The 21,762-nt window shown below is 39.1% G+C and overlaps 1 protein-coding gene across 1 annotated transcript in view; it reads left to right on the top strand.

The window, feature by feature from the left end:
• LOC135888929 (plasmanylethanolamine desaturase 1-like) overlaps positions 1–21,762 on the top strand; it is a 73,642-nt gene that overhangs the window by 46,555 nt on the left and 5,325 nt on the right. The window contains exons 3-4 of the mRNA XM_065416728.1: positions 5,196–5,287; positions 16,458–16,602. Of these exons, the coding sequence (XP_065272800.1) occupies positions 5,196–5,287; positions 16,458–16,602 (237 nt within the window). The remainder of the gene's footprint in view (positions 1–5,195; positions 5,288–16,457; positions 16,603–21,762) is intronic.

Here is a 21,762-nt window from a genome sequence, read left to right as displayed (position 1 = left end):
TATAAAGCTCCTGTTGACTTAATCGGGAGCAAATTTAGTCAGTCAAAAGCTGGGCACTTTTGAAAATCTCTCCCTAAACTGTAAATGAGAATATACATTTGAGGATATCACAACATACATTTTTATACCATGCTTATGATTGTGCTATTTGAGTGACTTACATTTGTCACTTCATCTGATTGATGATGTCACTTCATCCGTTTGATGTGCATTTGGCACTATAATTCATATTTACATATCATTTACTCTTTGTACTCATATGCTGCATCAATGGAGGCCCATATCAGTTGCCATATAAAAACCTTTCTGAAGCTCTCTAAATAGCATAGTTATTTCATTAACTTGAAGCTTAAGAAGTTTTCTCCACTTTTTTCTTTCATGTCTTATGTATAGGGACAAAATGGCTATCAACTAAATAAAATGTGACGTTATTTGGTTTGTAAATTTTTTCCTGATACATTTGACTTGATATTCATTTTAAGTGGCCTTTGGTTTTTTAGTCATTTGATATATTTCATTGTTAAATGTCATTCTAATAATGGAAATACTAAACTATGACAGGTTTCAAAGAATATTTCAAATAGTAAGTCTGGAGGTAACAGCTTTATTACTGCTTGATGACTTGACCCATATTTCCTAACATGATTTCCCTGCTGTAACTTGAAGTGAGTTCATGTAAGTCTAATGATATCAGTTGACCTTGAGAGTAAAACCCAAAAGCCTGTGGGGGTTTTTAGTTTCTTGCACTGTTGTTAAACATTATCCTTTTTTTAAATGAAGTATTTAAAAACTTCCCATATACTAAAATATATGTGTATGATTTATTTCAAACAACCAATATTTTTCTAGTTACTTATGAATCTCCAAATAGTGTGTTTTACAATACAGATGCATAGTGCAAGAATTAAACAGCATCAAAACACAATTATGATAATACCTTCTATAACACACATGGTGTTGGTAAATTGAAAGTCTGTGTGATAATGGTTATCAGACACCTTTGGCCAACTCACCATCACTAATCAGTCTCATCTGGGACTACTTCAAACATTCAAACCCCTCCAGACTTTTATTTTTAAACAACTTGCCTGTTTCCTCCTGTCTCATAAATGTGGAATTTCCCACAGAATTACATTGGCCTAGGAACAATTTAGGAACAGTGACAAGTTTAAAGTCAGATATCTATCTTGAAACCCAGCAGACTAGAAACGTGAAATTTTATACCAGTCAGTGTGATGGGGACATTGCCAGCTTTCCAGTGCGTAAACCACTGGCTTTTAGCTCTGAGATGCCCAATCTTAAAACTTGCTTTGAGTCCTTTAAGAGCAAAACCTTAAAAACACCACATTATTCTGCATAGAAAATCTATTCTAATCACGTTTTAGAGGTTTCTAAAATGTATTTGAGAAAATCTTTATCATTCTGAGGCCTACATCATTGGGCTAAGGGCACTAAGAGAACCTGACCTTACAAGTGGAGGGATATAAAAATTTTGAAAACTCCTTCAAACAGTTTCTAAAATGTTTTTTCCGTAAAGGATGTGGAATGCATAGAATATGTGACTGTATGGTATAAAGACTTTACCAACACTGTTGATGTATTTGAATAATTTTCATGTGACTTTACCACTTGTAAGTAATGTGGCCATTCCAAGTTGATGTCGATACAACCTTCATGCCACACCATCATGCCTTCTCTGTTTCCCATGGTGTGGCTGCCACTGATACAGACAAATAAGCACGTTTCCAGCAACTCTAGGTGTGGCAGTCCATAGCCAGGCACCTCTGCGCTTGCTGCATCAGTTATGAATGTTAAAAAAAATTGCTTGAACCCGGTCACCTCTTTCATTACAAATTAAGCACTGTCTGTTTCTATCCTTGGTGCATCGGACGGTGATACTCAGTCAGGATACAGAAATTTTCATGTCCACTCCAGCTCCTTCTCACCTCCATGCAGCCAGACTCCCCAGTTGATTCTTGCCTGTGTTGAAGAAGCAGCAGGTGCCTCATACTGAGGTGGCATCTTGAACCTTTTCAACCTGCTTCATTCTTCAGCTGGGAAAGAAAAAGAAGCTAGCCAGGAACTCACTGCAACTCCACTCTCCAGCACTTTGTTGTGGGCATTGTATGAACATGGGGCACTGGGTCCTCTTCGCAGATGGTCACTGGTTCACCTGAGGCAGGGCTGATAAAGGGCACTTTCACTGTGCTTCAGACACTTGTCACAGGGCTGGACAAATCTCTTATCTGCTCCGCCCCCGAGGTAGAAGAAAGAGGAGGAAAGCAGTGTCAAGGAGGAGGTTGTCCAGGGGATCCTTTTACCCCTTTCTGTGCCCCCACTTGGAAAAAAATTGGTTCCAGAGGCCATTGCCTGTATCAGCTAAGCACATGGAGCTTCCTTCATAGGTCGCCTTTTCTCTTCTTCACCTAAAATCTCCCTAACTGAGTGCCCTTTTCAGCTCTCTGTCTCACCTGTCTACTTCCGATCTTATCCCAAGACTTCTCTGTCATGGGTGGCAGAAAGGTGCTGTCTCTTTTGCCTCTTAAAATGGGATAAACCGATTAAGGAGGTTTTTGAGCTGAGGTTATTGCTAGTCAAACCTATTTGTGTAAGGCAGTGACAGTCACACCAGGGGGGGGACAGAAATGGAAAAAAACATTTGGAACCTTTCAAATGTTTAATTTGTGTTGCAAAAAACAGTTTAGTTGTTTTGACTATCCTGATGGTTTTCTGGTATGTGTAACAGCATACCAACAGAGAAGTTAGATAAAATACTCTTTATGGAAGGTTGCAATGTAACACTACTTTTTTTCTTAGAATTCAGAATGATGAAACACAAAGCAGGTTGCTCCCTAAAACAGAGGCATAACTTGCCCCACCTTACTCTAGGCTTTTTGTTTGCTGCTTTTATGCTTCCCTACAGAGCTCCCTAGCCTGCAAGCAGGACCAGGAAACCCCTGAGCATTAAAATACTAGCTCTACAATTTTAATACATTTTCTGTACATCACATTTTCCAGGGCATGACCACAGAGGTACAGATGCCCACAAAACTGTCTAATCAGATGTATGGCTTGGGCTGAGTGACTGAAATTAGGAAGTCAAGGCAGACTAACCTATATTATACAGACTTTGCAGTCATCAGCTGGGGAGTTTGCCTGCATGGAAGAGGAGGCAGAACTGTGCATAAAAATTCCTGTACCTCATGTGGGCACCACCACTTACCTGACAGAAGACAAGGATTTACCCATTTTTCTGTACCGGTGGTAGTCACGCCATGAAACATAATTAACTGTCACATTTGTTGTTATAGTGCTATTTTTGTGAATTATGCCCAGTTTGCATGTTAGAGGAAGACTGAATTAAGGGTATAATCCTGCTCCCACTGAAATTATCTACATTTCTAGATTTTGACAAATAAGATCTCCCAGATGGAGGGAGAAATATTTTATGTAACGTAGAGGACACTATTAGAAGGCGAAATCTTGAAGTCCTCACTCTGTTTTTATGCCAGCCCGTGCTCAAGTAAACTCCTATGAAAATCCATCGGACTTTGGGGTTTGGTCCTTAAAATAGACTATGAAATTAATGGCCTATTTGAAATATTAGGATAAGTGCAGTTGACTTTAGGAAAATCCTTTAGTCTGAATACTAACATGCTTCATAGTGTTAGACTCAAGGAGCTCAATTTATTTAGCTTAACAAAGAGACGGTTTAGGGGTGACTTGATTACAGTCTATAAATATCTTCATGGGGAACAAATATTTAACCATTGTCTCTTCAGTCTAGCAGAGAAAGATATAACATGATGCAATGCTGGAAGTTGAAGCTAGACAAATCCAGACTGGAAATAAAGCATGCATTTTTAACAATGCAAGTAATTAAGTATTGGAACAATGTACCAAGCGTCATTGTGGATTCTCTGTCACTGACAATTTTTAAATTGAGACTGGATGTTTTTACTAAAAGATCTGCTCTAGGAATTATTTTGGGGAAGTTAAATAGCTTGTGTTTTATGGGCGGTCAGACTACATGATCACACTGGTCGCTTCTGGCCTTGGAATCTATGAATACAAGTTCAGGGTGGTTATTAAATCTAGTTGTTGCAGTGACAACATGTCATACTGATTTCAAATATTTTTTTTAAATTCAGGACAAAGATGGTTTGCGTGAAGAATTTATTTACTGTGAAGGGGAGTTTGTTTACATGGTAGCTAAGCAGGACAATGCAAAGAATTGATCGGAGGAAAAGTAACTGGTGCAGTTGTTTTGAATTAACAACTTGGCTTTAGTTTGACAGGCAAATCATGAATCTTGGAGTTAGATAATTAGCCCATTTAAAAAAACCCTTTCCTTTTAGTTGTATTTGAATAACTAGAATAGAGTTTTATGGACAGTAGATGGAGTTACTGATATGCTGTATATAAAGCTTATGAAATAGTAATACAAATCTTCAGCATTTTTGCTAGATGTTAATATTGAACCAGCATTTGAAAATGAGGGAATAGTTCAATATAAGTAGCTCTCGTAGTTTAATCACAATAAACCCTGATCCAGTATTTTTGAAGCTTTGCCCTTGTTGAGATAGACTATGAAATTAAGCATTCAGATCTGGAAACCCCAGTCTCGGGAGAATTTTGCTCTTTTGGAAAAGGCTCTCAGCACAATGGAACCATCTTATGTTGCTGGAATAAAAGGCATTTCTGGAAGGTATTTCAATGAAGATACGAAACTGTACAGGCCACATAGAGAAAGGGAGAGAGAGAAAGAGAGATAAGGAAGAATATGGTTGAAAAAATGTTGGAGAAACACTCGGCTAACCCCATTATTTTGTGCTAGGTTGGGTTAAGTAAACCTACAATAGAGAAACCTTTAAAAACTGATTAATGGATTACTATTAAAATGAAGTTGGCACCTGCTGACTTGCTGCATTTCTATATGTAAAACTGATTTCTGATTCTGCCTGATTCCAGAAGCAGCTTTTTAATATGTTTTTAAATAGAGACTTTACATTTCTTTTAATTGAAATTGATAAAACTGAATTTTGCTAGTTTTGTGTGGTCTCATAAAAAGTATTTTTGCATTTGGAAATCAGTGACTTTTTTTTTTTAATTTTTTCTGCTGCATAGGGTAAGTGGTTGATGTAACTTCAGTGTGTAGATTAGCTTCTACTGTTAACATTCTTTTTTATTTCCAGTTGCTGGAATTATTACAGCTGATTTTGCCTCAGGCATGGTTCACTGGGGAGCTGATACCTGGGGTTCCGTTGATATCCCTGTCATTGGCAAGGTAAGGAGAAGTTGACTTGCATTCAATATGAGCAGTAGACCAGAAATAAATCATTTTAATATGCTTTCTGAAGATAAAAAATTAGGAAGGGTTGTGGGTGTCTTTCTGGTTTTACGCACCCATCCACCAGCAATACCTGGGAACCTTGACCAAAACTCTTGAGACAGTGTTCATTCTTTCTTATGTATTGAGAAATGGATCTCACTTAAACACTGAAGAAATTAACTTGTTTCAAAGAGAGTATTTTTCTGTGTACCCACCCAATAAGAATTATTTTTTTAATAAAGCGAATGCTGTAAAAGCATTTAGTGCTCAGGTTATCCATTGAACAAGTTTAATCTGTGACACATAAAATGCAGTTCAGAAAAGCTTTTGCACTAAATCTAGGTATTTCTACTGTGCCTATTACTATAGTATCGGAGCACCAAAGTAACTGTTTAATTTTTAGAAATGCTTATTAGTACCTTATACTGAGATATGTGGAAGGAGGGGTGTAATTGAGTGACTTTTGTGCAATTGTATAATAATATGTTCATTTAAAAAAAAATCAGTACTGGAAAAAAACAGATCTTATTAGAAACGTACAGTTTTGTGAAGTCTGCCGTTAGTGTCTGAACATCAGTGAAATAAGTTATTTCCTTGTGACAATGCCATATTTAGCACACTAATAAAAGAGGGGAAAGAAAGTGATCTTTGATACGCTAATTATTTTTGGTACTTGCATCAGAGTTTAGTAAATCAGCATGCTACATCTGCAGTGCTAACCAAACTAATCTAAAATACTGGCCTCCCTGTGGAGGTATAGAAATGTCATAGTCCACGGAGACTTGCACTGCATTTATGCAGGTCTGCCTTTTCTGTCATAGATTCAACAGACCTTCCCAGAGAAGATCTACAGTGCTTTAAACAACCTTAACATGGGGTTTAATGAGATTAATGAATATCAGCCTTGTACTAAATAAATTTTTATCACTTGCTTTACCTACTACAGTAATTGCCTCAGTGCAGTGTAACACGTTCAATCTGCCAGCTTGCTGTTAATCTCAAATATATCTTTGACAAAAGAATCCATCTTATCTTCATTTGTGTGTGTGTGTGTGTGTGTGTGTGTGTGTGTGTGTGTGTGTGTGTGTGTGTGTGTGTGTGTGTGTGCACAGTTGCCAAATCTGGCACGTAATCAGGTCATTGAAATACTATATGTGAAGCTGTTTAGTAATATGAATGTAATAGGGTTGATGAGACCATTCGTATGATATACATTACAAAAGCTCCATCTTATCCTCACTTAATTTTGTATGTGGTATAGCATATATGCCTTTCTTTCACAAAACAAAATATTAATAGACATAAATGAGGCATGGGCTAAAAGTGGTGACATCTGAGGTATATACAGATAAATAAAGTGTGAGCATGTGTATGTGTGTTACACAAAGGTACACACACTATTTAGATCTCAACAAGTTTGGTCATATATATGAGAGATATATTAGGTTTTGTGTGCATATTTGTTTTCATTTTCCACTCTGACTTCTGATCTGAATTTTTAATATATGAATGCTTCTAGTTTTCATTAAGAAAGAGTGGATTATTTTAAAGGACTAGTCTCAAAATTATTAATTGCAATTTAGCAACAGCCAAGAACAATATGTAACAATGTAACTAGCGGTGTTTTGTAATTAAAATAATTTTACCTTTTTATTTAGCAGAAATGGTACAATTAAATTAATTATGGGTCTCCATCTAAAGTCAGTCCTGTCTAACATTATCTGGTGAATTTTTTAAATGCATATTATTTATTTATATTTAGCTACTTGGTAGCACTCCATTTGCAGTGCTGTAGCCGTGTTGGTAACCGGATATTAGAGAGACAGGCGGGTGGGTGAGACCAACTTCTGTTGGTGGAAGAGGCAAGTCCTTCAGACTTTATGTTAACTACTTATGCTAAACAATCGGTTGCACCTTGTGTTTTGCTGTGACACTGAGTTCCTTTCCCAGACCTGAAGAAGAGCTCAGTGTAGCTTGAAAGCTTTTCTTTTTTTATCAGCAGAAGTTGGTCCAATAAAATATATTACCTCATCCACCTTGTCTCTCTAAGGTATTTTCCAGACATTCAAGAAGTTGAGAGAGATAAGATGTTTATATAAGTCAACTAGATTCATGATAGGAAGGATGGAAGAAGTGGGTCTTAATTCTGGACATGGGAGAGGCCCTTGCAGACTAGCTTAATGTACCTGCATAGATAGCTGCATGGCAGATGTCATGGAGGTCAGGTGTCTTTGTGAGAATCAGATGGCTGGAGATGAGAAGGAATATTGATGGAGTGGATGGTCTGGGGGTAGTGCTAAACTTGATATAGGTGGATAACTAGGAATGGGCAGAGCCTTGAAATAGATTATGAGCTTATATCTGATGCAATAGTGAAGGAATTTCATACTGGGGAGTGACATGCTCATCAGTTAGATCAAGGGAGATGACTTTAACAGCTGCATTTTGAATGTATTGAAGGAGCAATGTGTGTATGATCAAGGCTAGAGAGAATGGCCAAGATTTTCAAAAGTGCAGAGCATTCACAGCTCCCCTTGAATTCAAGTCCCTAAAGTCCTTAGGCCAAGGTAAAATTGAATATTGAAGTCAGTGGGAGTGGTTGGGTATTTACCACTATTGCAAAATCAAGCTACTTATATTTTGAATGTGTGTGTGTGTGTGTGTGTAATGTATACAATATCTCTGTTAAACTGAGAGGCAGTGTAATCAGGACACTGGATTGAGAGTCAGGTGAACTGGGTTTTATTTCTGTTTCTCCCACTGACTTATTATGTCTCTTTATCTCTCTGTGTCTTAGTGTCCACATCTGTAAAATTGAGATTATATTTGCTTTTCTTTTTAAAGTGCTTTGAGATAAGTATGAAAAGCTTATGTAAAAATAACTTGTTATTCCTAAATTCTGCAGTACAACCCTGATTTCCCCCCCTGCCCTATTATATTCCAAATTTTCTTAAATCTTTGGGAACATAGGCTTTTGTATGAAAGGGATAGAAATGCATTGTGCATAACTATATGAAAGAGCTGTACCATGGTTTTTAACCTGGTATTTCAGATAACCTGAGGTTGGATAGTTGAGACTGAACTGTGCATTTATTTTAACTGTTCTTGATTGAGGGGTGGGAATTTGCCCTTTACATTTAGGTGATTATTTTTATACCATATTTTTGACCTTTCATGGCTATGTTTGGAGCTTGTGGTTGCTAAGCACTTTTTACCTCCTTCTTTAAAAATCAGTCACAAGACAATGACGGGTTTGAGACTGTATTTGAGAGGCTGGCAAAGTGGTTGGATTTTTCTCATACTCGCAGCAATCCTCACATATTTCTTGCTGCTGAGCTGCTAAGACCATGACCTATCTGATGCTGTAATACTTCTTCCCTTTTCTCCTTTGACCCATTGTTTTCAGAGTTTCCTTAGAGTCCTGCCTGTGAACCACACATACTGCAGCTTGATGCCTCTGTGTGTAGCTTCTGGGTTTGCCCTTGCTCTACAGTTGACCTTGCAAGGTCTTTCTTTCCTGTAATGTTTATATTTTATTCATTTTCAAGGTAGAATGCTTACCCTCAGAGTTGTTGTTCACATATTAGTAACAATCTCCATAGCAAAGAAATTTACAGTGAAGCTGTAATACTAAGACTATACAAACACATGAAGCTTAAATGTCAATCTACCCATTTCTGAGGGTGTATCTTTCTCTCTTATATAGTGCCAGAATTGCAACCATTAATTTTACTAATATCTCTGGGGAAGCACATCAGATTACAGGAAATATTATACCAATATTATCAGAAAAAGATGGGATATTATTTTTGAACCATTTTCCTGCTCATAACAATGTATTTAGGATCTAGCTAATTAACAACAGGCTAAAAAGCAACAGAGGTTCTTACCCACGAAAGCTTATGCTCCTAATACTTCTGTTAGTCTTAAAGGTGCCACAGGACCCTCTGTTGCTTTTTTACAGATTCAGACGGCTACCCCTCTGATACTCAATAACAGGCTAGTTAAACTAAAAGAAGGCAAATAGCTATAGAACATTCCAGACTTGGGTGCCTAAAGGTTAACACCTAAATCCGTGTTTTGGAACCTAAAGGAAGGGGGCCTGATTCCCAGAAGTACTAAGTTCCTACTGCTCCCATTGAAGTCATTGCGCAGAGGCAGGCATCATTTAGCAATCGGATTGGAAAACTGACATCAAACAGAGACAAGGAGAGAGAGGTCTCCGGCTTCCCTGAATGAAAGACACATTGAACAAAGGGACAAAAGATCTTTCCAGACTTCTCCCTGAAGCAGCAAAGGATTAGTCTGAAGTAATACTGGACACACAGCCCAGGGTGAAGGTCTATGATTTAGTGCCAGAATTCTGTACACACAAGTGCACATGCACTGACAATACTATTGCAGATGGGAAATTAGCCCTCTAATTGGCTGATATACTGACTCAGGTGCCAACAACGAGATGAGCAATTATAGAAGGAATCTGGTCCCAAAGATGGACTTGGAGACCAAAATGTTCTAACTTGTCATTTTAAATTAGGGCCTGGTTTTCAGAGGTGCTGATGCACAATCTTTTCCCAGGGTTCTCTGGTGCAGCGTAGTTTCTTGGTGTCCACTCCCCTGACCCGTTTTCTAGCCGTCTAGCCAGAAGCATTCTGGAGCTACCCATCCTGCAGATTCCAGGATGGAAATCTCAGTGTTTTAACAAATACAGCTCTTTGTCACATAGCTATGTCTTACAAGAGGAATTTCAGTCTCCTGCCAGCACAGTGTCACTTGTATATTTTGCTTGCCCTACCAAGATTGTCCCCCTACCACATCTTACCTTGGTGGTTACTTCTCCTGCAGCTCCTTGGTTATTTGTTTGTTCACTGTGTCACCTGCATCCTCTCAGGGCACCAGCCAGATCCTATTTTACAGGGACCCAACATGACTCAAGTAAACAGGGAAAAGGGCCTTGGGACCCAACAATGCAAATTACTGTTTCTTTTTTACTTAAAAAAAAATGAATTGGAACTAGCCTATTACTTCCCAAGGGTAGTTAATGGGGAAATTTTCAAAGCTACCTAAGAGCTTTAGGAGCACAAGTCCTAGTGAAAGTCAGTGGAGACTGTGCTCCCAAATCTCTTAGGTGCTTTTGAAAATCTTCCTCCTGAATGGCCTTTCTAAAAGATTTTAAAGGCTAAAATCCTTTATTTGCAAAGGCCAGAAAGCATTGTGCCCTCATACTTTTCATAACTATTGTCATTGCGTGTGCCATGTATTTTAGTCAAAAGAAATGCAAAGAGATTTTATTAGTTATTTTAACACACTGAAGCTATGTCTCCGACTGAATAGCTACCAGTTAGCTTATTGCTGCAGTTTGACTCCTGCATAGCTATTCAGATTACATGTTTACAATTCCCAAATTTATGTATTTATTCAGAGGATAGTCTTAGCAGTCATTTTTATCATTTGCTGTGTGATAGATATTCCTAGCCCGGTGGTCAGTGTTGACACGGATCCATCCATTCTTCCAGAGCCAGTGCAGTAATGCTATTATTTTAGAAGGAGGTGGTATAGTTCTAATAGTGCCTCAGTACATAATTTTCCTTTTGTAGCAACTATTTTCATCTTCTGCTAAGTGGCTACTATACATCTTCTTTACATAAATAGCATTGTTATCCGTCCATTGGAGGAGCTGTGGAGGATATGAGTATTTTAAATTTCTTATTGTATAATTCCAGATAATTACTTGGTTTAAATCAATTTTGTCTTCAGTTTTCTGCAGACGATTTAGTCAAACAAATGAACGCTATTTTGTTATGTTTCCTTTCGTGTTCTTGTTGTTCACTTTTTTCATGCTTCCTTTTGGAAGTGTAAGAACTCTGAAATCCACCCATAGAGAAAGGTCTATTGAAAATATATCAGTGTTTGCTTGTAACTTGCAGGACTTCACATCAGCATCATTGCTCTTGTATTAAGCAATCATTTCAATATGTGCCCTTTCATGGTGACAGTTTGGTGTTTAATTGAATACTTTCCATTAGCTCTCTTTTCTCAGATTGATTTCTGTACTTCCTTAGCATAATGAATATAGAGATTTGCAAGAACAAAAAGTGCTACTACCCTATTAGCCATACCAGGAAAATAAATTGACACATTTCTCCAATTAAACGTACTGGGTTTTTTGAAAGTTCTTTGAGAAATTCCTTGCTTCTTACACACCAGATAACAAAATCTCTTAATGCCATAATCTCTGAGTAATGTAGGATCTTTCTAGGTCTAAGGCTAGATTGTTTTATGCTTTCAAAGCATCAGTTACCAGAAAGGGACATTCTTTCCAAAAGACAGTTCTTTGAGTAGTGTCCCTATGGATGCTCCATGTCAAGTGTGTATGTGCTTTCGATTGGAGATTTTCGGTAGTAATGCCCGTTAGGCGCACTCATACACCCTACTCATTCTCGTGCCATGCAACAAAGGCTACATAGGGCTGCATGGATGAATCTCCGTCAGTGCCTTCTCAACCACCTTGGCCTGAGACGGCGCATCCAGCATGCCCACTTCAATTGGTCAAGCTTGCCTCAACTAGTCTTTAGTTAATTGTTAGTTTTATTAGTTTAGTGTTTAGTATTGTTGAATTTGCTGGTTTTTGTAAGAGGATTGTGCCTTGTCTTTATTCCTCTCCTTCTCCTCCCCCCACTTCCTTCTTGGAGGTTCTCCCTCTGCTCGGAGATATGCCGAGATCACCGGGGTTCTGATCATGGCCAGCTCCAGGCACCAGCGCAACAAGCAGGTGCTTGGGGCGGCCAACGGAAAGGGGTGGCACATGCAGCTCTTTGGCGGCGGGTCTCTCAGTCCCTCTCGGAGGGAAGGACCTGCCGCTGAATTGCCGCTGAAGAATGAAGCGGCGGAGGTAGAGCTGCCGCTGAAGTGCCACCGATCGCTGCTTTTTTTTTTTTTTTTTTTGGCCGCTTGGGGCAGCAAAAACGCTGGAGCCAGCCCTGGTTCTGATATTGTCTCACTTGCTAAGAGGTGATCCTAGTCAGTGACTGGCATTCCTGGTGCGTTCGTTCTCTAGGAGAAACACATGTTCCACAGAAGTACAATTTCTGTTTAGCCCTTAAAACCAGGGCCAGGAAGAAAAGGGAGATTAAGCTGAGGAGGTTTTATGATGGAGTGCTTGCTCTGCCTCACCTCAGACCCAGGGCAGGAGATTTCCCCTCCCACGCCCACACACCAGTCTCAGCAAACATAGCGCCCCTTCAGCCTCAGCCCAGCCTTCACCTCGACCTTCCATCCTAAAGTGGCCCTTTGCGTCACCTGGATACGTGAAAATTAGGGTTAGAATTTAGTAACTGGTCAGATATATGTCAGGTTTTTATTTTGTGTGGAGCAGCGCTTAGTGTCAGAATGCTTGTTACGGACTTATATACATTAGCTTTCAAATAATAATCTTAAATAATATAAAAATAATATTCTTCGTGCAATTGATATTCATTATCTTATTTGTTAATGAGCTGGCAACTACAGTACCACTTAAAAAGTCACTATTTGCTGCTTGGCAGTATTTTCAGTTCATGGAGTTTGTTCCACTGCTGTTCCACTATTCATAGAATCCCTTTTCAAGCACTTGTGGATACAGATGGTTGAAATGCCATGTAAAATTCTTCTCTTAGATCCTCCTGAAAGCAAATAGCTCCTTACATGTGCAGGACTCCCATTTGGTCTGAAAGCATGGGATTTATCTCTTAGAGTTGGACATGTGTTGCAATCCCATTTCCATGAAAGAACCTCAACATGGTGCTATTCCCTTCCATTTGCTTCTATCATTATGCATACATAGGTGTATTTGTGCTGTACTATACATTTGGTGGTGTTTCTAATGACATTCAGAAATTTTTGCAATCTTTTAAATGTTGCAGAGTTTCTTTCTTTGTTTCTTTCAGCAGCCCACTTTGATGAATGACAGGTTTTCATCCTTTTTCATATGTGGGGAAAAAGCAGCTTTGATTCCCTTTCTCCTGAGAAATTTTACAAAATATTCCATAAGTCATCTTCAAACCAATGGTGTTTCCTTCTTTCAAGGTTCTTGGGATCATTTTCTTTTCTCTGAAGTCATATGCCATCTTGTAAAGATACATAGCAGTCTTCAAATTCACTTTTGTGTCCTGGAAAGTTGATCTAAGAAATACATTTTTCTACGAGATGATAAACTTGTCATCAAAATGTAAAAATTGTCTTTCATCCAATCAGAATTTTTTTCCTACCAGCTAAGACATTGATCTTGCAATTGACCACATGGAGATACACCGCTGTTCTTTCTCTGAGCCCCATTGCAATGGGTGAGGTTCCGTGTGGGTGCACATCTGTGCAGGTGTGTGGTCAGTTGCTAGATCAGGGCCCTAAAAAGTAAAAAACTGCATTTGTCCACCTGCAGTTTTCCTTTTAGAGTCTACTAGTAACTGAAAACAATGTATTGGGGGAACTCAGTATACGGTTATAATTAACTTAGCAACAGTGACTGTCACACACAAATCTATTACTTATTTTGTGTACAAGATTCTAAGAGTTTTTATAAAAATAAATAAATAAATAAATAAATATGTTAGTCTTTAAGGTGCTACCGGATTCCTCATTGTTTTTATAAAAATATAGCAGTTAAAATAAATAGAATGATTAGCAACAATCAGAGGAAACTTATAGTGCTTGCTGGGAAAACTGATCCAAGATATGTTTATACCTCAAGCACAAATTAACTCGCCCTTACTTGGGATAGTCTTCTTTTTATGGTTATTTGTATTGAGTGGTTATTTGTTCACTAGTCAGCCTCAAACATGTTCTAGGTGCTTGATAGACAAGAAGGAGAATTAGTATGAAGAGATTAGTATGGCTTTTTTTTCATGAGCATCAATACAATGAGATATTTTGATGTTCTATATCTGTCTAAGGCTATGCCTACACTTGTGGTGGCATAAAGAGTACAGACTCTGCATGCCCCCCAAGCATGGGTATAAATAAGCAGTGCTTCACCATCCACACTGCTAGGTGAGTAGAGCAAAGACATGCTAGAACCTTAGGCTATGTACCCTATATGGCTCTCTACATGCCCGAGCAGTGCCTCTCCTGTCTATGCTCTTATATTTAGCATGTAGCATCCTGCTTCTGGAGCCTTTTCCCGCCACAGAGAAAGGCTTCAGCAGTGGAAAACTGCCAAAGCTTTTCCCCGCTACCTCTCCCCAGCCAGAGCTTTTCACTGCTGCATGTAGCTACATACCACAGTCTGGCTGCAGCCTGCTTTCCTATATAAATTGTAGCTATACGTACGTTACATGATGCTCCCGGTGTAGACAAGGCCTAAGTAATGTTGTTGCTGGTCAAGTTTTTGTTGGAAATACACTTTGCTTGAACGTTGAATTGTACTAATTATAGCTTGGTTAACTTATTTTTTTAATAATCTAGTTTCGGTACCAGAGTTTCTCTATCTTTCTTATATTGTCTTTTCTCTAATGAATTCCTTCCTACTTGTTCCGTAGTATCAGTCAATATCCATGTACCCATAGAATGTAAAATCTTGTAGCTGTAAAAGTGTGACATTAAATCTGGAAATTCAAATGCAGAAGTTGTAATTGTAATGTCTCTAGGGTTCTTTGTGGTTGTGTTAAGTAAACCTTAGTTTTGTTTGTGGAGTTTGGCTTACTTAGAATTTGCATATTCTGTAAAGTAAATTATTCCATTCATTGTGAGAATTTGAGCAGTAATCTGGTGACATGATATTCATACAGAAAAGCAAGTATTTGAAAGTCTTTCTAGTGGGAGCTCTCTGTTCTGAGTTGTAATACCCCTGTTGTCATTTAGGCCATTGTGTAAGTATTCCCTTTGTAGAAGTGGGGATCCAAAAGAATTTTTATCATGTTTTTTTTTTTAAATGATTGCTTTCATCCCACAATTTTACTTTCTTAGTTTGCTGCAGTACAACAAATGAACCTGCTAGCAGCTAATCTAGCGTGTGAATTGATATAATTACAAAACCTCCACAACCATGCGAGTTGGTAAAAAGCTAGGTGTCAAAGCAAACCTTTTTCTAACTGTTGCTTCGGTTCTGTGGTTATAGGAGAGGAACACCCGAAACCTGTAACAGTAGCAGTGGAGATAAAGTTCTCGCAGTCTCCTGAAGTAATGATATCTCATATTTATTTTCATTCCACAGACATTTGATGTGCCAGTGTCTTGTCTGAACAGAATATACCCCCACAGAAAATTGGGATGTTAAATGGTCACAAGTTAAGGCATTGCTCCAGTAGCAAATTTTCACCAAGATGTTCTTGTTCAATAATAACAACAACAATCCCTAGCTCTCATACAGGAATGCTAGGACTTACATCCAAACAAAAACACAAACTTCTGTGATTTCTGTAACTTGTAGTTTTTGTGTTATATGCAAATTTATGTGTTCAGATTTGTGTTGTCATCCGAGATATTAATGTACGCTGAAGAATACCAGACCCACAATCAACCCCTTAGGGAATTGATACGTGTTCTGCACACACATGCCATTCCAATGTAACACCATTGATTACTTGTGGCTTGTTATCTTTAGGCTGTATTTTTACCCACTTAACTGTAATTAGTTTTTTCTCAACTGACATTAATTGTGGACACAAAAATTAGAACTGGTCTTTTAAAATGTGGCCCATTTTGTCCTCTAGATTTGTTATACCCCTGCCTATTAGTACATAAAGCTATTTGCTGTGTTTGGCATGGCATCTGTGTTACGTATCTGTGTTGGCTATAACACTAAAGGTTTCTCTGCTGTATTGGGTAGGATGTGGCTGGTTCTGGATGGGTATGCAAACTAGGAAAACGTCTGCATTCCTGCACCATCACCCAACCACAGTCCTTGGGCTCCGTGAAGCCTCTTCACTGTGAACGCTTTGAGTTCTGGTGATAATTATACTTTTTTTTTAATGCTCTCAAGCTACGTTTAATTGATAAAATCATACTTTTAGTAACCTTTGTTAAATTCAAGATTTTTCATATTGGTAGGAAAATGGATTGTGTGTTCACACTGAACACACAAACTTGGGAAAAACTCTGTAAGACCACTGCAAAAATAATTAAAATAAATCTTGTTTTTTTCTACCAACAGGCATTTATCAGGCCATTTAGAGAGCATCATATTGATCCAACAGCAATAACCAGACATGACTTCATTGAGACCAATGGAGATAACTGTTTGATAACCATAATTCCACTGGCCTTCATGTTATATAAATTCCTCTCTCAAACACCAGGTAAGCTTGTATTATTTTTTTGTCTTGGTGGACAAAGAGGGGTGAGCACCTCTTGTCATAGTCAAGGGATTCTGAGGTCTGGTTCTCTACTGCCTTGCAACTTGTATTGTCGTTGACACCACTGCAAAGTTTTAATGTTTGCAGGTTGAAATTTTCCACTCACTCTGCACGGGTGTAAATGATGAAAAAAGGTGTGAGGCAATGGGAAATCAGGTCCGTGATTTTTACCACTGAGAGATTCTAAAAGTAAGGATTGTCTTTCTCCAAAGTGCAGTCCCTTGTTCACTAGCTGTGGCAGCTGAAAGTGTGGGCTGGAGATACGTTTTGTCGTTAATGCTCAGCTTGTCGCTTGCTGTGCCTTTTCCACAGAGTCTGTGCTGAAGTGCACTGACTGTGCTGTCGCTGGTGTAGGCATGGAGCAAGGAGAATGTTGAACCAAGGATCGTGGGCTAAGTGAGCCTGGAAAAGTTCAGGTTTTGCGGGCAGCCACGCAGATTGGTTTCAGATTCTGCAAATTTGCCAATCTCATTCCTTTGCTTTGTGCTCCAGGGACTCAGTCTTGGAGTGCCAGACTCTTCTGGGACTCAGTCCGCTCTCTCCTCCTCTCCACACTTCAGGGAGAAGGACTACTGCGGTGCAGGCTGCTTCTTAACTGACCACATCTCTATGTCGCAAGAGCTCCTTCCCACCAAGACTTCAAGGACCTAGTGTCCGAGACTGAGGCTGTCCTGGGCCAGTGTCTGAGAATCTCCTCCCTTTACTCTGCCACCCGGTGGCAAGTCTTTGCTTGGCCAATTGATGCAAGTTGCAGTGGAATATCACAGCATTCTCTGCTGAGGTGAACTCTGCGTTCAGGTTTATTTGGGCTAGGTTTGAAAGGTTTGGGTGCGGCTGGCTCGAATTTCCACTCACACGTTCACCTGGCCCTGCTAATAATGAGCTGAATTTCATATTGCCTGTACTGCACAGCCAGCTTGCTGCACAGAATCTTAACAGCCTTAATAATTCCCCTAACCATCCAATTAGACTAATAATAAAGGCTTAATTACATATCCAGTTAATCATCAGATTTGTTCACGGAACAGCTTTAATTGGTAGATATAGCTGTTACAATTTTCCAGTTTGAAAGCTATCACCCATTTTTGCTCACAGCTATATTCACCCAACTGTTTTTATGATTGGGACTTGACCGGCTTTATTAAGACAATAAAAAGGCTCAGGAACTAGGAAACCTAACCACCCACTGCTATTGCAGCACCCTTCTACCAAACGCTGCCTGTGTTCAAGCCTGACCCTCTGATTTATAGCGCTTTGTTCTGCACGTGTTCAAGGAACTCCAAATAGCAAATGGCTTCTTTACAGGTTTCCAAAAATGAAGCTGTTCTGTATTCTGCCCAGGTAGTTCCCACAAAATGATTGTTAAAGACTCTGGGACCTGGAAGCCCCTTGGCTTTGTATGATTCAATAATGCACCACCTAAGCCATTTTGTAATAGATCCTTCAGTAGCCCTGAGTCTTTTCTTATTATGGAAACATATAAATTGGCTCATCCTGTAAAACCCTTCAGTTTTAAAAATGTAAAACCTAATTGCCTTATGGACATTCAAAGAACGGAGTTGCTTCTCTGGGGAGGTTTTGCACTGAACCAAAAGATGACAGAACTAGTTACTGATTAAAAAGAATGGAAGAGTTAACCTCTTGATGCCAGTTGTCAGGCTTCCCCCCACATTCATATTTTCTGTGTGGCTTTAATTGCTACTGTGTGTTTTTACACCACAAAGATGTGATTTTGTTTTCTTTGGGGTTCGATGGGGTAACTGCTTACAGCAACCTCGTTGTCTTAATCAGTTTTTCCTTTGTGCTTTTTAATCAAGTGATCTGTCCAACTGAGACTAGCGTTCTCTCATTTAATAAACCTCCTGACATCCCTTCTGTGCTCAGAAGACCCATGTGTAAGGTTCAGCCTCTGCTGACAATATTGGTCTTTGCTGTATGTTCCAAATGTGTCTCTTTGAAATCACCTTAATTTAAAAAATAAAATAAAATCTTCTACTTCCAGTGTGTCCAGAATAATGAATCTGCTTTAACATAAATAATTTTCTATCAAAGTCTAAGAAATGGCCATATTTTTAGGAAGCATTACACCCCAGGGAAGTAAATGACATATAAAAATGAACTTTCAAAGTGTTGGTCTATAGAAAAAGGAGCAGTGTGTGATGGCAAAAAATGAATTTCTGTGAATTAGCACAACTCATTATTCGTGCTATACACACCTTACTGTCTTACATTCCCTGTACTTAGCTGGAATATAAAATAAAAAAACTGCAGCCCTTCTCCCTGGCCCTCAGTGGCGGTCTCTCTGATTGGATGCCACCTACAGCATGGCAGAGAGCATCAAGGAGCTAGAAGCTGGGAAACATGCAGAGTAACCGTTTCTTAAAGTGCATGTCACAAGTCAGCTTTATATATATTTTGTTAACGTATTCTAGATTTAACAGACACTTCAGTTCCCACTAATAACTCATTTAAGAGGGGGAAGAAACATGCAGATCAAGAGCACTTTGACAACATGTGATTCCATAGCTGAATCCTTTAAAAAAAATGGAATAAAAGATTTCAGAAAATACACAGATGGATAACTTTTCAAGTGAGAGGAATTGAGAATTATGTCCTATATAATGCTTAAATTCAAAGCTTTTTGTGGCAGGGACTCTCTGGATTTTGTCTAGTACAGCGCCAAGCATATTGCATTTAACAAATAATAAACGTAGTGTATAGATTTCCTATTAATTTTCCTTCCAATAATTTGCAGAGCTATTCACAATGCGCTTATATTCGTACCACAGCAACATTAACTTCTGTAATCTGGGGTCAGGGAGACAGACACTAACTGAATAATCAATTCACCTCTCTGTTCATCAGCACTGTATTTTCGAATGTCCGTATGCAAACCAGAGGTAGGTAATTTGGTCCACGGCTTGCTCCTGCAAAGTGGTGAGCACTCTTGAAAGGTGCTGAGTCCCCATAACTAACCCTGGCCTTAATAAGAGAATCTAGTCATGGCATGCAATCTTCATTTCCCCCCAGTGTTCTTTACATAGCACTCCTGGGGAGTCTTGTTGGCCACGTTGGAAGATTTTCGACACTGTCCTTCTTTAGCTATGTTTTAACTAGCTGATGGTATCTGAGCAGCTGCAAGTGGAAGAGTTAACTACTGAAAATCTTGGATTCACATTTATGCAGTTTCTCTATCATGGGGCTGTGGACAACAATGTTAGGAACATCTACCAGTCATTAAAACTCTTCCTAACATGTCATGTTAGGTTGTTGACAAACCAGTTCAAAGGCTGAAAAAGGGACAATGTGAAATGGGTGCAAACAAAGAAGAGGCATTTAACCTCACATTCCACAAGGGATATTTGATAGAGATGAATTTGAACTAAAACATCAGATCCAAATCGCCTCAAACTCTGGGGAAGTGCAGCTCTAGATCAGAACTTTGCAGATCAGGCTCAGCTCTTTGGCTTAAGGACATTTTAGAGAAGCCGTGGAAACTTTGGGAAGAACCTATCAAGTCTTGGGGGATTTTTTGTAACCAAAATAAATCTCTCCCCTTTCCATTTTTAGTGCAAATGGAAAGAACCATGTGTGCAGTATGTTATGGAACAGTTTTGAATGCTGAGCCTCCTGTACCTTTAACAACCCCAAATCTCACCTCCTTTTTATGTTTTGCCTTGTGATTGAGGAAGTAGATGAGACCAGAACTTCCTCACCATTAGAAAATTAAAAATCCTCACTAAGGCTCTATGGTTTTATGACCCTCTGTGTTATTTCAGTATTATTGGATTCTGTAGGAGCTTAACAAGAAGCCCAATTTTGAACTCCACAATCCTCCATGAAGGCTGCTCAACTTTTGTCCTCACCCATCATTCACAGGGATAATTTTTGTCTATTTAATTTTTAAATAGAATCTATTTTTTTTAAATCAAGCACTTAGAGTTCATTGGTTTGGAATTTAGCACATTGTTTTTATATCTGCTATACACTGTTCATTGTGACTACCAAATCATCAGGCTGAGATTCCTTGATTTATCCCTGCCATTATACAGTATAGTGCCTGGCTTACAACCATATCAGGAATCTTTTTTAGTTTATGATGGTTCATTAAGTGCCTACAATTAAGCATCTGTTCAAACTAAAATGTTAAATTTTTATGACATTTGGGTTCAGTACAAATGTCATATTTCAGTACTTGGCTCTTAAATACTTTATTTATTATGACTTCTTAAATTTACCTTTTTATCCCTTTTTCCGGCAGTTATCCTGTTGCTTGCTCTCACTTTTCCAAAGCTATCCGCCACTCTGCCCTGCCTCTCTGACCCATCGCATTTTCTTGCCCCCCGCCCCTTCTGTTTCCTTCTCCCACCTGCACCTCTTTCCTCTGCACGAAACATGCTCTCTGAATCCCCATTTACTGAGCCACCATTTAATTCCCTCTTCCTCCATTTAATTGAACTCACTTCTGCCGTATCACCCATAGGTGTGGTAATTTTAAAAAAAAAACATATCGCACGGAATATGACACACTGCATGTGCCAAAATGAAGTTGCCGTGTGATCCTATAACTATGGTTCTTCCCTGCCTCTCCTCTTCCACCCGAACACCTCCCCCCCATCCCCGCCCCCCATTGTTCGTCCTGTCAGTAATTAACACGTTAGTTCTTTGGGGCAGGGGACAGGTGTTTTAATATATTTCTGTACAGCACCTGGCAGGCTTTTGTGCACTGTAAGTACAGGGGAACACCCAGGGTCAGTCTAGTAAAGTGAGTCAAATACACAGAGCAAGGATAGAGGCAGCATGTGTACAAGGAGCTGGCTAGAGAAGGTAGCTGACCTCCTCTCTGGCCCAGAAAAGCACCTGTAGCACGGAGTGGAAGTGAAGCTCTAAAATACCAAAGAGCTGTAGCAATGCTAGGCAAAAGACAAATCGGGGGACACTGTCAGAAAAGGGCCTGGAAAGCTCATTGTTGTCTCCAAGAGACTGTGTCATCTTAACTTTGTGGTTGCAGTGTGCTTAGGTTCTTTTTTTATACTAATAATATGTTGGAATGACACCATGATCAAAATGCCATGGAAACAGTCCTATATTCCCTACTTGGAA

Source organism: Emys orbicularis, chromosome 14, assembly GCF_028017835.1.
Source record: "Emys orbicularis isolate rEmyOrb1 chromosome 14, rEmyOrb1.hap1, whole genome shotgun sequence".
Classification (NCBI taxonomy): Eukaryota; Metazoa; Chordata; order Testudines; family Emydidae; genus Emys; species Emys orbicularis.
Note: the sequence above shows the minus strand (reverse complement) of the source record. Positions and strands in the feature narration are given on the sequence as shown.